This window comes from Nipponia nippon, unplaced genomic scaffold (assembly GCF_047370975.1).
Source record: "Nipponia nippon isolate SJK-2023a ecotype South Korea unplaced genomic scaffold, ASM4737097v1 scaffold_5, whole genome shotgun sequence".
In the NCBI taxonomy this organism is placed as follows: domain Eukaryota; kingdom Metazoa; phylum Chordata; class Aves; order Pelecaniformes; family Threskiornithidae; genus Nipponia; species Nipponia nippon.
In genome coordinates, this window is record NW_028262369.1 from 29,266,212 (window position 1) to 29,283,722 (window position 17,511).

General features: G+C 40.8%; 1 protein-coding gene across 3 annotated transcripts in view; it reads left to right on the plus strand.

The window, feature by feature from the left end:
- The window catches only part of BEND5 (BEN domain containing 5), a 963,465-nt gene that overhangs the window by 866,794 nt on the left and 79,160 nt on the right, over window positions 1–17,511 (plus strand). For 2 of the 3 annotated variants that reach the window (XM_087732922.1, XM_087732923.1), the window contains exon 12: window positions 5,040–5,202. In XM_087732922.1, coding sequence (XP_087589048.1) covers window positions 5,040–5,202 — 163 coding nt within the window. Of the gene's footprint in view, window positions 1–5,039; window positions 5,247–17,511 lie in introns of all 3 variants that reach the window. The other variant, XM_087732924.1, reaches the window with a different exon arrangement.

The following is a 17,511-nucleotide window of genomic DNA, read 5'->3' on the forward strand; positions in this document are numbered from 1 at the left end:
GGAGCCCCCTAGACCTCACTACATCAGAAACTCATCTTTCTCAATCTGTCAAAGCCTGTGACGAGATTTCTGGCTGGTTGATTATTTCTCTTCTAATTACTTTCTGAGTCATTTGTACCTTATAGTTTCCATTCTTGCTGGGCTGGAGAAATGGCTTAGGATTGATCATAAGTGTTGTGTAGTCCATACCCTGGTTCCCATGCTAGGAGCCTGGCAAGATCTGACTCGCACTGTGGTCATACCTTGATCCTTTTTCTCCCTAATGTGTTGAGCAATTTCAGAAGACGATGAAGATTGATTCCCCAACAACTCCTGTATGAGAAAGTACCCTTTTGTACCCTGTCCCTTTGCCCTGCCATCAGTGAAAGGTAGAACTGAAGCTCCCATCCATCACTGACTAGACACTAAGCCTGCCTGACATTTCAGCCTTTTTTGGCATCTCTTCTTCTGGACCCAGATTTACTGGGTTTTGCTTCCAATTTTTCCTTTTGTGCAACCTGATGTTTTCTGATGCTGTAGCAAGACAAGTCCCCTGTGAAGCCACACATCCACTGAGGAGGAGGTCCCATCAGTGGAAGTTCCCACCAAGCAGAACCACTCAGATTCCAAGTCCATCAGGACACCAAAGGGTCCCTCTTTGTCTTTTGGAGCCCCTCTTGTGATAGGTTGATACAGGCATGCAGAGGCAACCAGTGAACTGCCTGACCTTACTTGGTGAACATGGACTGCTCAGGGCATTCATTCTAGTAGTTGTTAGCAGGATGATGGAGCAGTGCTGAGAAACCAAGAGTATCCGTCAGCCATATGGGAGCTGCCTAAGGTGTTGAGCTTGTAAGCTAGCTACCAGGGTGTTGAATTCACTGTGGAGAGACACTATGTGGTAGAGAGTGTCCTTACCAGCCAAGAGACAAGACTGCCCTGAAGACAGGGGTTCTGACACATTGAGAGGTCTGACCAAGGGCCAAGATTTTTTTTTCTGCTTTGAGACCACTCCAGAAAGAATTCGTATGCATTTTTTTTTCTTATTTCCTTCCACACATTCTCTTCCCACCAGAAAGTGGGAGAATCCTTCACTCTTCCTGCTCTGCTCTTTTAACACTAGATTCTTGTTGCTTGGCTCCTCCTAATCCTGTAGACGGCTATTTGTTCACTGAATTTTCTCACACAAGCTGGGAAGCAGAGTCCTTCTGTAAGCTTTAATGTATCTGTGTGTTTTAATAACAAATTACTGTTGATTTTATACAAATATCCCTATCTAAGAACTTCAAAGTCTTTGGTGTTTCCCCCCACCCTCCAGACTTTGTACTTTTTGTTGTTGCTGTTGTTGACATTCCCATGCGATTCAGCCTTGGAGAAATAAATATTTGTTTAGCTGTTCTCCTGCTGTGCCTGCTCAGTGCATTTGCTTAATGATGACTTCAGTTAAGCTTTGCAAGGGTTTTAGGGCAATAGATTCTCCCAGAAAAACAAGAGACTCATTTGTGGACAACCTTACCTGTGTTCTTTCCCGCCTCTTGCCCCCGCCCCTTTTCCCCAGATAAGAGTTTGGTAAAATAAATGTGCACACAAAAGGCTCTTTCTTTGCCATGATAATGCATGGCTTTTCATAGCCTTTGTTTCAGCATTATCTGTTGCCAAGATCGGTTCTGGTGAGGAGTCAAAGTTTTGCCTGTTTATTTCTCTACTCCATTTATCTTGACTTGAAACACTGAGTAGAATGTTGGACTCAAGCAAGTACCTGCTGCCCGCCCTTGTCATTAGTTGAATTTTCTTGAATCTGTAATTTTCTTCTTTTCATCTAAAACATCAAATCACATTCTGGCTTATAACATTTGCTCTACAGCCAAGCCCAAGCCGCTGTTTCAAAACCTGCATGTGTTCATATTTGAAGGGTTTATGTTATGTTTTCTCAACTTCAACCTTCTTGAGTCAAATTGGAGAGAGATTTTACTTTCTACTCAAGACATCAAGTTGGTTTATGCCATCAGATTTTTTTTCAAAATAAGGACAAAGTTAACCTCCAAAATCTACATTTATGCACCTAAATGAAGGTTCAGCTTTTTTTATTCCTGGAAGTGCAGCACTAACTGGCAAAGAAATGAATGGGTGATTTTATTAATGCCATTGCCATTTCAAGTAATTTTGCACAGCTGGAAGTGGAATGCTTCTATTTAAAAAAAAAAAAAAAAAGGAAAAAAAAAAATCAAAAAACCCTCAACCCCCCCCCAATCCCTCTCTGGAAAAACTCTGGAAAGATCCAAATTTTGTTTTCTTTTTTTGTCCATGTACAAAACCTTCTTCAAATTATTTAAACTACTTATGCTTCACTTCTGAAATATGGCAAGTATAATTTTGCCAACAAGTAGATCCAACTTCTGAGCTATTTTCTGCCAGAAAGCAAAAATCACTTCAGTGAAGTAATACATCAGACTCTCTCTTCATCTATTTCCAGCTGATGAGGTTTCAGCTTATAGCAGAGATTGTTTTTTATTAGGCCCTGAGTACATGACCTGGCACTTGTGAAGCTGAGTTTCATCTGACTACTACTATCACTCCAGTCCTCATCCCACTGCTTTTTTTATGTGTGATATTCAGAGCCTCCTCCATAATGATGATTCATTCCACAGTGTGTCATCAGCAAATTTTGTTGGCACGGTCCTCCTTTACCGTGCCAAGAACTGTGATGAAAATATTATGTAAGATTTATCTCAAGAATCATCTATGAGGAATTCAACTCGTAACCTTCCTCTAGACTGACTGAAATCATGGGAAACAGCTGAAAAGGACCTCAAGTCCAAAATGTATCCCAAAGACATGAACTATATTCAGCAGATACTTGTCCTATTTGTTCTTAAACATAGTTGATGAGATTCCATAATCTTCATAGATACTCCATATCAGAAACCGAGTCTCCTAATCACTGGAGTACTTCTGTCCCTAATGTCTGCCCTGACTCACTTCTCTGACATTTGCCTTGTTTTCACTGCGCCAAATACAGCCATAGAATTAGCTCATTCCCCTTGTGAGTGATGCTTCTGCTCACAAACCACAATACCATGTTCTGACACGTTTGTTGTGTTCGTCCTTTGAGCTGGCTCCATACACCCATATTCATCAGCTGATGCTTTCGTGCATTAAAAGTTCTACCACAGACATTCATTTGAACACGAAGCACTATCCATTGAAATCAATGTTTACTTGACTTATGAAGCAATTCCCAGAACGTGATCATCTTCCTTTATGTTTCTGAATTTTAACTGAAGACAAAGCCTCCCTCAATTTCAGGGTGTCAGTAGTCTTTTGAAGGCTTCTTTTGCAGGTAGTCAGAGAACATTCCCTCTTGTAGAGCTCCTTGAGTATTTTATTCCACATATCAAATTAACAATTAATTTCCCCATCAGTCTTATGAGCGCTTTACTTTCCTGTCCCATGGGTACTCAGAATATCCGCAAGGTTTCTGCCATGTAATTTGGAGGAAATTATATGATATGTACATAGCAGAATACATTCTGTGTGCAATTTACCACAAAGCTAAATATTATGTTACCACAAAGACAACAAGTTGTGTTTGGAAACTCCTATATATAATGCTAATAAGAACCCCCATTCCATCTTATTCTAATTAAGCTGGAAAGCCTTCCTTTTTATAACATGTGAGAGACTTCAAAACATTCAGAATGTTAATAAACCCACAGGTGTTTCCATTCTTTATATCTTCTGGTATATACTATTCATCAAGAATTGTTGCTCATTTCAGTAGTAGTCTGATTTTCTCAGTCTAGAGAAGTTTAACATTTTGAACCACTGTATCTAATTTTTATGTAAGAAAGAAATCTTATTTTCCCTGTTTTTGATAAGAGATGGAGTTGAGAAATGCTAACATTGTGTTAGCAAGAAAAGATACTACTAGCCTTAAGGTTCAATAGGAGGACCCTGGATAGCTCAAAGAAGTCACCATGGACACAATGACTGAACAGTACGCTATGTTAAGAGTCCTTTATGTTTCACTGGCAATGTAAAAGTCTTAAAGCAGGTGATATTAAGGCCTTTTATGCAACAGATCCAAGCTGGATCTACTAAGTGCTTTTTTTTTTCTTTTTTTTTTTTTTTGTGGTGGTCACTAGCTTGTGCTGAGCCCAGATTAACTCAGTCTAATGGTTATGAGGTTTGTGAATAGAGTCTGATAACCAAAATGAAATCAGAATCCATTTTTCTATCTAGTTGGTAGGAACAAGCTCTGAGACTTCAGTCAACCTGAAGATGAACTCCCCTTTAGTTTCCAGATGTCATGTCTTCAAAGAACAGCTAGAACTTGTTTATGGAAATACTTGGAGTCCTCCTCTCCACCCCTCAAATGAATAGTCCTAAAACTGTAGGGTTCTTAAAGCCAGATCTTCAGTAATAGTACAGAATACTGCCTTTTATACCATGCTGCTAATGCTGTAAAATAGTGCAGTATATTTTTCCACCTAGAGAGCAACACCCAGTTAATATTTAAGTTAGTGAAGTGGAAATTTGTGTGACCTAATTTAAGAACCAGTCAAATGTCTTAGGTGAGAAAGTTTCACTAAAACGTAAATGCCACTGTATTTCTACTCTGCTTAAAAGATTCCAGGGTAAGGGGTAGGGGAGAATGGTTATAATACAGGGGAATGCAGTAGAGAGAAGGAACCCAATATCCAAATAATAGTCCAGCTTAACTTTTGAGAATGGAGGGTCTGGAAGGTTAACTTTCAACTCATGCATATGACAGGCTTTCTTTGTGTTATCCAAAAGGGGAGGAGAAAAGCTGATGTTACTAGTGAACTGAGATTAATTTTGTGAAGGTCTGCAAGGTATTATTTATAGTCTGTGCCAGAACTATGTTTCCATTAATGGTTTCTCCAAGCCATGCTTGAAAAATAGTGCAGTCTCATATAGTGTAAATGAGATTTGGCAATGTGAATTTAACTGTTTTCTATTTTAACAGACTCCTTCCCAACCCTTCCCTTGTTCCACTCATGAACTATCTTTATGTCTTTGGGTTCTTCCTCCTGCAGTCCAGTACATCATTCAACAGAGATGCTGTGAAAGCAGGGACAGGCCGGCGTTTTCTTGGTGGGCTGTTAAATGATACATCCTACTGCTACACTCTGGAAGTCTCATTCTACAGCTACATATTGGGTGGACCTAATTCTGCTGTTCCCTACACAGAAGAAGCATGTATCCTTCCTCCTCTTGCAGCACACGTGAACTGGGCACTTAAGGTAAATACTTCTATCTCAATAAGAGTTTACTGAGATAGGAACACAGAAGTGGAAATGTGAGTCTGCTCCTGATGCTTTAATTTCCCTCATATTGATTCTCCATACTGTGGAAATTCAAGAAGAGAAAGGCATATTAGATCAAATAAGCCATTTCCCTCTTGTAGGAGATTGTCTCACACACTTATTATAGAAACTAGTCCTGGAGAGCCTGTGACCCATTCCCTTCCATAGTCTTCGATTTCTTTCTTAATTTCTCTCCTTATTCTCTCATTACCCCTGTGTTTGTATTATTGTTTTAATAGCAAGTTGAAAGTGCATCTTTGGTACTGAGTTAAAATATCTTCTCCGCCTTTGAACTGCAGCCAAAAGGTTCTAAAGGACCCATTACGTTCTGCAGCTGCCTCAGGGCCAGGTCTTTAATACCAGTTGACAAAGAAATGGAAAGCGAGCTCTGCAAACAAAACCAAGATAGTTGTTTGCATTTTTGGGTGCTTAAATAGAAGCAGTATCTTATTCTTCAAAAAACACATATCCATCTGGCTATCTCAATGTATTAACAACTTGTAGAATTGTTCTGACTGGTCTTATGATCTGTTTTTATGTTTTTCTTCTTGTCACCATGCTCAATCAAATAACCAGGGCCACATACTTCAAGCTTGGGTGTGTTGTTTCATTTTGTCATTCTATCTTGGTAGCTTTTGAAATTTCCACAGGTTTAGAAACACTGCAGAGGGAGAAAGATTAGCTGTGATTGCCTATTTACCTCTTCACTGAATTTCAGAACTTGGAGAAGGTTTACAGCTTTAGGGTAGCGAGGGGGAAATTTTCATGAGACATAATTCTTCACCATCCATGCATATGTGCACACTGTGTGGGAATGAGAGTGAGAAACAGGGAGCAGGAAAAGTAATTCTTAATCATCTGGGGTTTTCTGGTTTGGCTTCTCCACTGAAAGTGAAATTTGGGGGAAGGAGGGGGATGAATATATTAAGGTGACTTATCAGACTTGAGCATTTGGAATACAAGGTCTTTTTTGCCCAGTAAGTTTAACTGTTTCCAAGGAGTACCTTTTTGCATCATAGACGTATGTAGCATATCTTGCCACTGAGGAAACAATTGTCATTACTGTTTGGGTTAGGTATTTATTTTCTTATGTTGGTATTTTGGCATTTTAAGAACATGTGCCTTAGTTTCACCTTTAATTTTCCTCCTCACTTAGTACTCATTGTACTGACAACTGCTTGTTTATCTTTCTTATTTACCAAGAACAGTTTTTGCAGTGAGGAGTGGGAAGAGTCCCTACACAAATGCAATCATGATTCCCTTGAATATATTTTTCTTCATGACTTGTAGGTCATGCTGGCTTAGTTTCCTTTTCCATAAAGATTTTTGGTTTGTGCTTCACATTACAGAGGATTCAGGTGTGAGGTCTGACGTCTCCATCTGTTTGCTTGGCTTGCCTTTTGCAGGCAGAGCTGCACCGTTCTCCATTCATTCATTGTGACCCTCAGCAGCTAGAGCACAGAAAACAGGTCCCAGCTCAGAGATCCTTCTTGGTGGGGATGTGTGGAAAGCTCAAGCAGCAGCTTGATTTCTACAGTTAGGGTTTCACCTAGCTGAGTGAAAAAGGAGGAGAAGATGATTTTGACTGGCCTGGAAGACAGCAAGCAGGGAAGGCTCTTTGCCCATGTAGTACGCTCCACAGGCATTTTGCCCTGGTAGGTTTTATTATTTCCTTTTCAATGGAGGGATTCTATCAAGAGTGCTGCTTAGGACAGCTCTTCCTCATGTGTGCAGTTTCCTAGTTAGAGAAAGAAATGGAGCTGCTTGAAGCACTTTCTAGGCTGGTCTGCTCTAACACAGGAGTGGCTGGATTTATGCACATCCTATCTCCTGGCATGGGAGAAGTTTCATATCACCAAAGTGCCTGTGACCAAAAGGAAAACAATTGCAGAACGTTCCAGTTTAGCATGAACAGCTCTTCCAAGCTATTTGCAAGTCAGTGATTAATTAATGCTCAGATTTTTTAATGGACCTGAACCAAAGACACAGCCAGTCAGTTCATATTGGCCTCCAAGGACAGGTGTGATTCTGTTAACTGTCTAGCTACATGCAGGCAGCAAGTCAAGCAAATAAATGAAGAACTGATAGGGCAAGTATTCAGGAAATCTGCCTTCAAAGATGTATTTCTTAGGACTCTCTTCATCCCACTGTGATGTTATTGGGTTGTGGGGTTTTGTGTTTTGTTTGGTATTGTTTTGTTTTTAATAGAAACAGGATCAGGGAGGCTGGAATTGTTCAAAGCTTGTAGTGTTTGATTAAGGAGTGCAGACTGAGACTCAGCCTCAAATTCAGGGAACCCTTGGCCTTGAACAGAGACTACAAAGCAGATCACACCCCACATTCAGAAACTAGCCATACTGGCTCCATGTAGAGACCAAAACAAATGAGGATCTCCAGGTTCTACAAAAATATTAACTTAGCCCAATGTTGTTCCTGTTGACAGGTGAGAAAACTGAACAAACTCTGAATAGTTTGCGCTGGTGGCATATAATTCTACCTGTCAGCTTCTTTCCTTTACAGCATTCGTGGTAAATAAGATCATAGTACTACCCCTTTTCATGCCATTATGTAAGTGGATTAGGTTTGTTGTTGTTTTTTTTTTTTTAAATCTCTTCATGTTCTTCAGGGTTTATGTGCTAACTCTGTCATCTATACAAACCTCTATGTGAGCCTGTAATAGATACATTTCTACATTGGGTAAGATTATGCTTTTTGTTCAGACTCGTGGACTGAAACATACTTTGTAATTATTGAGATAAATGGATAACTTACATGAATGAAAATAGGAGACAGACCTTCAGCCTGATAAGTGTTATCTGAATTCTGACATTGCTAGTGTGGACAGTAACTTTTTTCAATAAAAAAGTAAGGAAATTTTAAAAAAAGGAAAGGAAGGTATCATTAAAAGTGGAAATATGTTCCAAATTACTCCAGTTAGTATGACTGAATGTATTCTCTTAAATGAAATACCTCAAAGATTCAGAATTTAGAGGATTACACCTGGTATGTTCTATAAAAACAAATTTGCCCCTGAGGCTGCACTATTTAAATGAAATCCGGGAATGAAGGATCTTCCATCAGTCTGTGCAGGGGTTATATGTTTGGGACATATATGGTGGGATAAGAGCGTCCTGTGGAGTGTTGAATTTCTGGCCTCTTTTAACATCGGGAGTTAACGTGGTTGCATGAATGTTTCAGGCCTCAATTAGCATTATATCAATAATGGTTACTGCTGGAGTGTCTCTTGTATTTTCATCCTGCAAAGCACTGTATCGAGGGTAACTTCCTGAACGTCCTGTTATACATTCCTTCAGAGGTGTGTGCCTGGTAGGTCTGTGTCTAACTGATATGTACCTGGTGTACAATAAACATTACGGATATGTTCTCTAAGCCTGGCTCTGCAGAATACCCTACGATAACATGTGCTGTAGATAACAGTGAATGGACTCTGTTTCGAAGGCATAATAAGGGGATTGTAGGCTTGTCGGTTAGTTGCCTGGAAGTGGACAGAGAAATGTTTAAAACCCTTCTCACATGCACACACATTTGGTGGTAACTGATTAAAAAGGCAGAGCAGCAACAGTTTGCTCAGCACCAGGTAAAGAAGCTTTAAAATGAGCTGATATGCTTCCATTAAATACCATGTTTTACTAGGCATTTACAGGGCTTATGACACAATGCATGTAAACTGCTCTGTAACATTCACCACCAGCAGCTCAACTGCTGAGCTGTCTAGATACACACCAGCCTCATAGCTGGGCAGGGAACAAAGGATAAAAGAAGGGGAGGAAGGATGAATCCCCAGCTGTAGGACTCTGAGCGCTGCTCTGATAGCACACCCAGAATTGCTTTCCACTACAGCTGCTGATCAGCAGCTGTCACAGCCTGACCTGAGAGTGGCCAGTAAAAGAGTCTCACATCAACAGTTTTAAAATCTATTTGGTTCATTTTTTAGTGTTTGAACTGGATCCCTGCTGCACAGCAGGCAGCCCATAAGAGAGCATAAAAGGTTTTACTCTTCCAAAGACTAGCCATGAGATAGGAAGATAGAAATGATAGAGACTAGGCAAGAATTGGTATGATTGTAGCCTGGTAGCTGTAAGGGAGAATAATCATCAAGATGTGTGGGCACCACAATTGTCAGTGTGTCCATGGCTTTTTTTGTGTATTTTAATCTTAATTCTAAGCTTCCTCCAGGTGGGAAAGACCATCATCCAAAGATGGGCCTTTAGTCATTCATGTGTATAGCTTGTTGAAATCACTTCTGAGTGGAACAGGAGACTGGAACCCTGGACTGAGGGCCTGGTGGAACAGTTCTGCTTTGTACGGCTTGTCCAAGCACATCACTTCACCCCTTTGATTTAATGTCCGCAATACAAAGAAGGAATTTAATGAAACTTCTTTTGTAAAAATACAAACAAACAAAACAAAAGAAACATTTTGGAAGCCAAGGGGGAAGAACACAGAAGAAAGAGACATTATTAATGTTATCCCAAGATAGGTCTTTTTACATTACAAACAGCTGAGAAATTATCTCAATACTTTAAAACAGTATAGCTGAAACAACTTGCAAAGATATCATTTGGTATTTTCCATTTCACTGAATGTGTTGAATTGGAAGCTTTGCATCCCTTAAACAGGGCATACTTGCACCGCTGAACTCTCCTGTTTATGGATGTAAAAAAATGTATTTATATGGCTACAGCCACAGAATGAAAGCTTGGATCAACTAGAGTATCTTCAAGTGCCTAACAGGAGCTTGCATCTTGGACTCTCAGCACAGTTGGGGCCACTGGGTTCACTCTTATTCTTAGCTTCAAGCAGAATATCAGCCTGGTGCTTGACTGGGGACTTGAGAAGTTAAATCCCCTGGAGAAAACAGTCATTTGTTTATATCCAGATTCCATTTTAAAAGTACTTGGATCTCAGTAAATGCCTGTCCTGGGGAAAAGAAATCTGTATGCAAACTACAATTCCAGTAAAAGCATCTATAACTTTTAGAGCTTCATGGACCTGCCAGTCCTCTAGGGCAAATGTACTTGGTTATTTTGGGCTTTTTTTACATTTCTTTTTTTGGCAACTGCCTGTCCTGATCCTCCTAGCTCTGTTAGGAATATCCTTAAGAGAACATCCTCATGAGCCAGATTATGGCCTTTGCAGGTTCATTCCCACCCAGTAAAGGCAACATTACTAGTAAAAGCCAATGAGGTATGAAAGGCTGTGCTGATAAAGCTAAGGGAACTCTGCAGAGGTTATCCAGTGTGTCTTATGTTTGAACTTGAGTTAGAGCTTGTTGCCAAGATGATTTCAAAGTAAATGGGGCACATGCTCAGGAAAAGACCTCCAGAGGTCTACATCTTCATCCTTCTTCTGCTAAGCTCCTAGAAACAAGCTCCTTTCTGTGTGTTGCAGAAAATGGCATTAATCCTAATCCTGCAGATTTTCTTAAGAGTGACCTCCTTGCACATCATCTCTCCAGTATTTGGTTATTTCTCAGTACCATGTTTTGGGCTGTCTTTGAGGAAAGAAAACAAAATCCTCTTTCAACTCCCCAGTCTGTGTGAAAGCGTCAAAGTTTACAGCCACAATTTCAAATGCTCTTAATATTACTGGAAGCATAGAGTTAAATTATAGAGTTGTAAAGTTACTTTATAGTGATAATGCTGTCAAGCATCAATATCTCTGCCCCAGGGCACCATGGAAACTCAGTTAATGATATAAGAAGCTGATATTTTTCAGGGTTGCAGCTGTTGGCTCATACCCAGAAGGAATCTGTGTGTTTGTTCATATTGGGTATATACAGGGGGACCTGCTCAAAGAAAATTAAGAAACAGTGAAAGTCTTTAATGAAGTGCACTGGAATGAAAGTGCAAAGCAGTATATGGTGTTGGAGTATGCACACCTCTTTCCCTCACGGAGTTCAATACAGTGGACAGTGCTGTAGAAAAATATTTATTTTACCGTAAAGAGAGGGTGTTTGTGGGGGAGAGTGTATATTTGTATGTAGATTTGTTTATCTTGTTGCCTGTAGCACTGACTGCATCAATCTATGCACACACTGTCTGCAAGTATCAGTAAAGAAATGGAAATTAAGGCAAGTGACTACAGTCAACTTAGGAATATCTATAATTTTTGTAATGGATTTCTTAGCATCTGTATCCCAAAGTGCTTTGATAGCCTCAGATGAAAGATGCTATAAAAGTGCAAAGTGTTATTATAAAGGTGTTTTTTTTCTTTTAAAGAAAGATGATTTTTTTTTTTTTTTTCTGAAATGCAGAATATCAGTCTTGGAAGCCATCTTCAAAGTATTTCCTGGGGATTTAACCATATGATTCCAGTTACCTTTTGGCTTGGAGCCAGGTATCAAATACCATGGATGTGAGTGGAGAAAGGGTCTTGCCGTTTGCTGCGGTAAGAGTGGTCTTGAGTAACTGGTTTGTTTCTCTGTGTGCCCAGGTGCTTTGCATGCTGCCTGTTTGGTAAGCATTCACATGGCTTTCTGTGGGGAAGGAGAGAGAGCAGGTCAGACACGCAGGCCTGTTTTAAGTAGAAGTGAAAGGGAGTTTGAAAGCTGAGGATCTAGTCTTAAGGGGAATGAAGCATCAGAGATACTGAGAACCTACCTGTCCTATCAGATTTTAAGGCACAAGTTAAACTGAGCACTGTGGTTTGCTCCAGAGTTGTGTTGTCCTGAGCATTGAAAAGGAGGACCCCATGAGAGTGTAGATCAATTTCCTTCCTCTTGTGTACACAGGTCTCTTTCCCAGGGATATTAAGGTACAGGGAAGAGAAGAGATGGTTGTTGTGGGACCAGAATGTAAGCAGGGTGCATATCCAGACCCATAGAAATGCTCTCAAGTCAGTTTTAGACATAAATGCAGGAGCTTGTCTTCTTTGAAGAGTAGAAAGACTTCAGTAGCTGTGAGTCTGGACTAGGGAATTTGCACAGGTTGACTTGAGAGCCGTCAATATTTACAACCTTATTCGGGAACAGGGACCTTGTGGACTGTGGGAGCATAAGCGTCTTACAGAGACGCATGTGCAAATATCGTCCCTGCTTCCCGCCAGCTGTCTTCAACTCAGTGCTGGCAGAGAATGTGCTCTTTGGCCTAGGTAGGGCTGTATCCAGTGACATGGGAAGACTGATCCTTATAAGCCAGCCAAGACGAGGAAGCCCAGCTCTAAAAATGATCTTACATCAATGCAGCCTACATGCTACACTGCATGCTAACTGGTGCCAAACTGTCACTGAGGTTTTACTGATTGAAATCCTCATCAGTGCTTTCATTCAAGCTGTCAATGACTTATGGTTGCTATCAGGCCAGCTAAATCAGTGGCCTGCAAGCACAGAACTCTAATTAAAAATGGTTTTGATGGTGGTATAAAAAAAACATAAAATGTGCTGGTTAATAATAAAAATTGTTACATTTTTCTATTAGTATTTCTTTTATACACAGGAGAAAATAACTTAGACCAAGCACAAGTGATGCTTTCGCTGAATGGTTGGAAGGTGAAGTTGATTACATGAGTGATTGCAGAGTTGTGGCTAATATAAACAAAGGGGGAAGCTCCTTCCAGGCACTGCTATCCCTCTTGGAACTGGCTTTCAAGGTCTTGAATGCCTCTCTTATGAACTGGCTTTTCTATAAACTTGTATTTTTCCTTTGTCTTATAAGCAACTTAGACAAAGCTAAGCATATGGAACTGATAGTGAGGCTCTTGGGTGCTCAGAACACCATACAAATGCTATTAGACCTGTAGTTAAAATAATTCTTTGGTAAATGTTAAATTCCTATTAGTAACACTTGCTAAACTTAAGTGCAAAGGAAAGGGCAAGGCTAATCTGAAAGGCAATGGAGAGCAGGGCTTAAAAGATGTTAACAATTTGTTGGAAATGTCTGAGGGGAGTGGTTAATATGACTAAAGAGAAACGTCTGTGGGTTGAAGATTTAGGTTGGGAGAGGGCTTTAGCCAGTGCTGTGCTTTGGAGCTTTCCCAAATGTCAATGGGAATGAAGAGAAAAAAGCCATTCAGAATGAGGCATTTTTCAAAAAGCAATAAACAGAAATATTGCAGTGTCTCTGTGATAGGTCTCTGCTTTTCTGCCAGCTTGTAGTAGTGTTTGTGTGTCTCCATGTTTGTCATCATTTTCCTCTTCTCTGTGTCTCTTCACTTCGGGCTGAGTCTTCTTCCCTGTGCCTGCCTGTCTTTTGTCTGTATCCTCACCATCTTGTTTGCAGTTTTAGGTCATTACCCCTACCCCATGCCTTTCTGTCATCTCACCTGATTTTTTGCAGGTGGTGTTTCATTAATAGGACACATCCAGTCCCTGCTTTTTGTTCACTTTGTGCTGTCTTTCACCTAAACTATTCCTTTTTTCTTTTGTATTTTGCCACCTAGAGGCTCAGCAGGCTTTTTGGTGATCAAAAGGAATTCTAGGGGGAGGGAAGAAGTTATTGTTTACTACTACTTTTTCAGTCTGAAATACCAACATCCTGAAAGGGAATCAGAGACATTTTTTAGGAAGCTCAGCAAAGAAATGAGTGTCTTTCTGTCTGTATGCCTGTCTTTCTCAGCTACTTGACCAATTGCAACTGAATCTGACAGTGATGAAAGTCTCAGAGATACTACATTCCTATGAGTTTCATGAAAAATAGCTGGCTAAATGAGTAGAGAGACCAAAAATAATCTCTCCAGTAGGGACAGCTGCATCTCTATTGTTAGAAACCAGAGGACGACAGTAGGCATGATAGTCACAGGAAACAGATCCCACATCTCCTTGCCTTCACGGGTGAGTAGAGACCTCACTTCACTTTCCTTTTCTCTGCAAACTTTTACCCCTAACATCTCTGCAAACCTTAACAAAGGATATCTCATGGCATCCGGAAAAGCAGATTGCATCTTCTCCACCAAGCCACTGTTGAAAGAGGCCAGAAACCTGGCAGGTACAGTTCACAGGTGAAGAGAATACCCATTCAAACCAAGGTCAATACATGCCCACTGCAAGCCAGTGGCGTTTCTTGTCACCTAGAGGTGAAACTTTGTCCAGGGTTCAGATCAACAAAGTCTGAACATGTCTCAGGCAGAAACTAAAGATAATCTGCAGCTTTGACCTAGTGTTCAGAAACCTTTGTGTTTTGATGAGAGAAAGATGGGTCTGATTCTCCCGTGTCTCATCTCTTAATGGAAGAACAGCCAAATCAGTTCAGATCAAAATCAGTCCTTGGCAATGTCTTGTCTCTGACAGAGGCCAAAAGCAGATGCCTGAGAAGAATATAATAATAGAATAAGCATATAACAGTACTTCCTCTGAATATTCTTCCAGCTTCCAGCAATTAGTGGTTTGGGGATCCCGCAACCAGAGATGTTGATTATGTCTGTAGTAACACTCAATGGATTTGTCTCCCATGAACCTGTATACATTTTTAGCATCCACAGCATTCCTTGCTAGGGATTTCCACAGCTTAATAATATCTTGTTTGTTTTAAGCCTACCACCTGAAAGCTTTATTTTGTGATTCCTAATTGTTACACTGGAAGCAGCATTGATCCCCATCTGCTTTCCCCATGGCACTCAGCCTTCTTTTTTTCACATTTGAAGTCTCGTAGCCTACCTAGTTATTCGCTGCCTGAGTATTTATCCTATACACTGTAAGTGGAAAAATATTACCAGATCATAATCATTCCTTCATTTCTAGAGTTGGTATATCATTTTACACTTTCTTTCTAGGTACACACAACTGTATGAGCTGTCAATGCAGAATAAACTCCAGTGACTCTAATGGCAGAGTGTATTTGCTGTGCATTATGATTTTTACTTGTGCTCAGGATAAATCCTGCCCGGGTCACACAAGCAGCAGGTATAAGCACCAAAATGAGGAATACAGCTTTCAGTTTCAGAGTACACACTGTAATCATCATGTGTTCAGTTCCTCATGCACGTAACAGCCTGTGTGTGTTCTGCTGTACTCTTTGTTTTCCCAAAACTTAGGAGAGATTCAAAGCTTGTTAAAATAACTGAATTTCTGTTCAGCATAGGCTGGAGTTTTGGTTATCTGGATAAGAGAGTCTAGGAACCAACTCCTGCTGGAGGAATACATAGGTTTTGAAAACTTCAACATCCCAAATACCTTGCTTTCTGTCATTATGATTGGTGTGCATCACTCTTCCTCAGCAAACCAACTTCTGGATAGCACATTCCCACAGTCAGGTTGCATTCATGATTCTGTCAGGCCAGTTATTTCTTTCTCTAAAACTAGGCAATCCTTATTAAACCAGCAACTGTCATCCGGTGCCACAAAAGACCAAATTATAGGTGACAATTCATTCATCTTTTCTTCATCAGCCAGTCCCTCAAGAAATCCAATATGTAGGTAACTACTCAAGACCTCTCATGTAGCAAAGAGGGATCTGCAGGGCAGTGGAGTGTCACATGTAGCAAAAGATTACATTGGACTGGTTTCTGCAGACGTGGCTGGAGCAGTGTTGGATAACATGTGCAAAGTGACATCTCTTTCCACCATATCAATACATGACAAATCTCAAGCTTCCTTTCAATAAATCATTAACAGGCTGTTCAAGTGGAACATAGCTGGTTTAATCAAGGTAAGGGATGGAAATGGCTCAGAGCATACAATTGTCTTCCTGGTGACTTTCTATAGCAGAGGCAGCTGGACTGCTAACACTCCTATGTGGTGGAGCCAGGACTGCATGATTCTGCTAGCCCAAGGGGAGAGAGTCTACAGTACTTCAGTCCCCTTATTCCTGTTTTCAAGCCTTTTCATCTTGGAGTTTCTGTGGATTTCTTCAAGGTCTGGTAAGTGGCTGGTTCTGTTGGCAGAATACAGCTTCAAGCTCCTCGTCTCTTACTGTGCGGCAGTAATACCTCCTCTTGAGAAGATGCCCATGACTGTGCCTGTTAGCAGTCCCACAATCTCATATTCTTGCTGTGATAGATACTGTGAAGATTTTGAGACTAGGCTATTTCTGGGCCAACAGGGTTATCATCCTAGTGTCCCTTCTTCCTTACTTAATGATTCCTCTTTGCACCGCATCCCTCACATCTGCCAAGTAAAATTTGTTGCATTGACTTTCTTTCCAAAGCCTGTCCAGAAGGACAGCTTTCCTTCAACCAGGACACAGAAAGGGCCTATGTCTCCAGAACCATCAATATTTTTCTTGAGATGATAAATGAACTGCCAATAAACCGAGGCAGCTGCCAGATCCATCTGAGAAACAGACCTTCAGACCCGATTTATCCGTGCTTGGTTTATTTATGTGTCTGGAAACTTTTGAGATGCAAACAGAGGACTAACCACTCTGAGGCAGCCACTGAGAATTAGATAGTATAGATAGATGCAGTGGGAGTTTATGGACTGGTTCAGATACATTAGCTATCACTCTGTGCTAGCCTGTCTCAAACAAGAAAATTGCTTGAGATTCATCGTAGGGAACACCAGAGAAAAGAAACAAAACTCTCCAAGCCAGACCTAAATTCTCCTACTTGCTGTATCATTCAGTTTGTTTTTCTCCATCATTTCTGGTATTTCTTGCCTATAATTCAGGTTTTCGCATAATCCCTGAAATTTGTGTTTTCAAGATTTTTCTAAGGAGATGAGACATGGCTGATCATGTTGTGCCTGGAGGGATGGGACTCGTGTATGTGCTTCAACAAGTAAGGTTTGCAGGGAGACCAATCTGGTTTTGAATCAGCTGATACAGTTGGAAAAAGCAGACAGTCTTTGTGTTTAGGGTCCTTTTGCTGGGCAGCAGGGGTGTGTGTGTGGTGTGTGTGTGTTTCATATACACTCACCCCAAAACTTCTGAGCCTATTTTTTTAGTTCCAACCAGAAAGAGTTCTCAGAGGTATTAAGTTTGGGCAAGTTCTATGAAAACAGGCAGCTGAGGAAAGGAAAGAGACTCAACTAATGCCTCTGCTGGGGGAAAGGCTGGAGCGAGTTTAAATGTTATTACACACCAGAGGGTCTGTGTGGGGGAGCTGCTGTAAAATGCTCCAGCACAGGGAGAATTTCAGCTGGCACATGATCCATATTACTGGAGAAACCAGGGGTAGGGACTGGGTCTCAGTAGTTGCGCTGTCGGTGGGACAATTTCTTTCTATTTCAAAATAGGCCTGGCCTGACACAGAGCCTCCGTGACCCAGGAGCAGGAGCTCGAGCTCTTTGCTGATGGGGGCGGGGGGA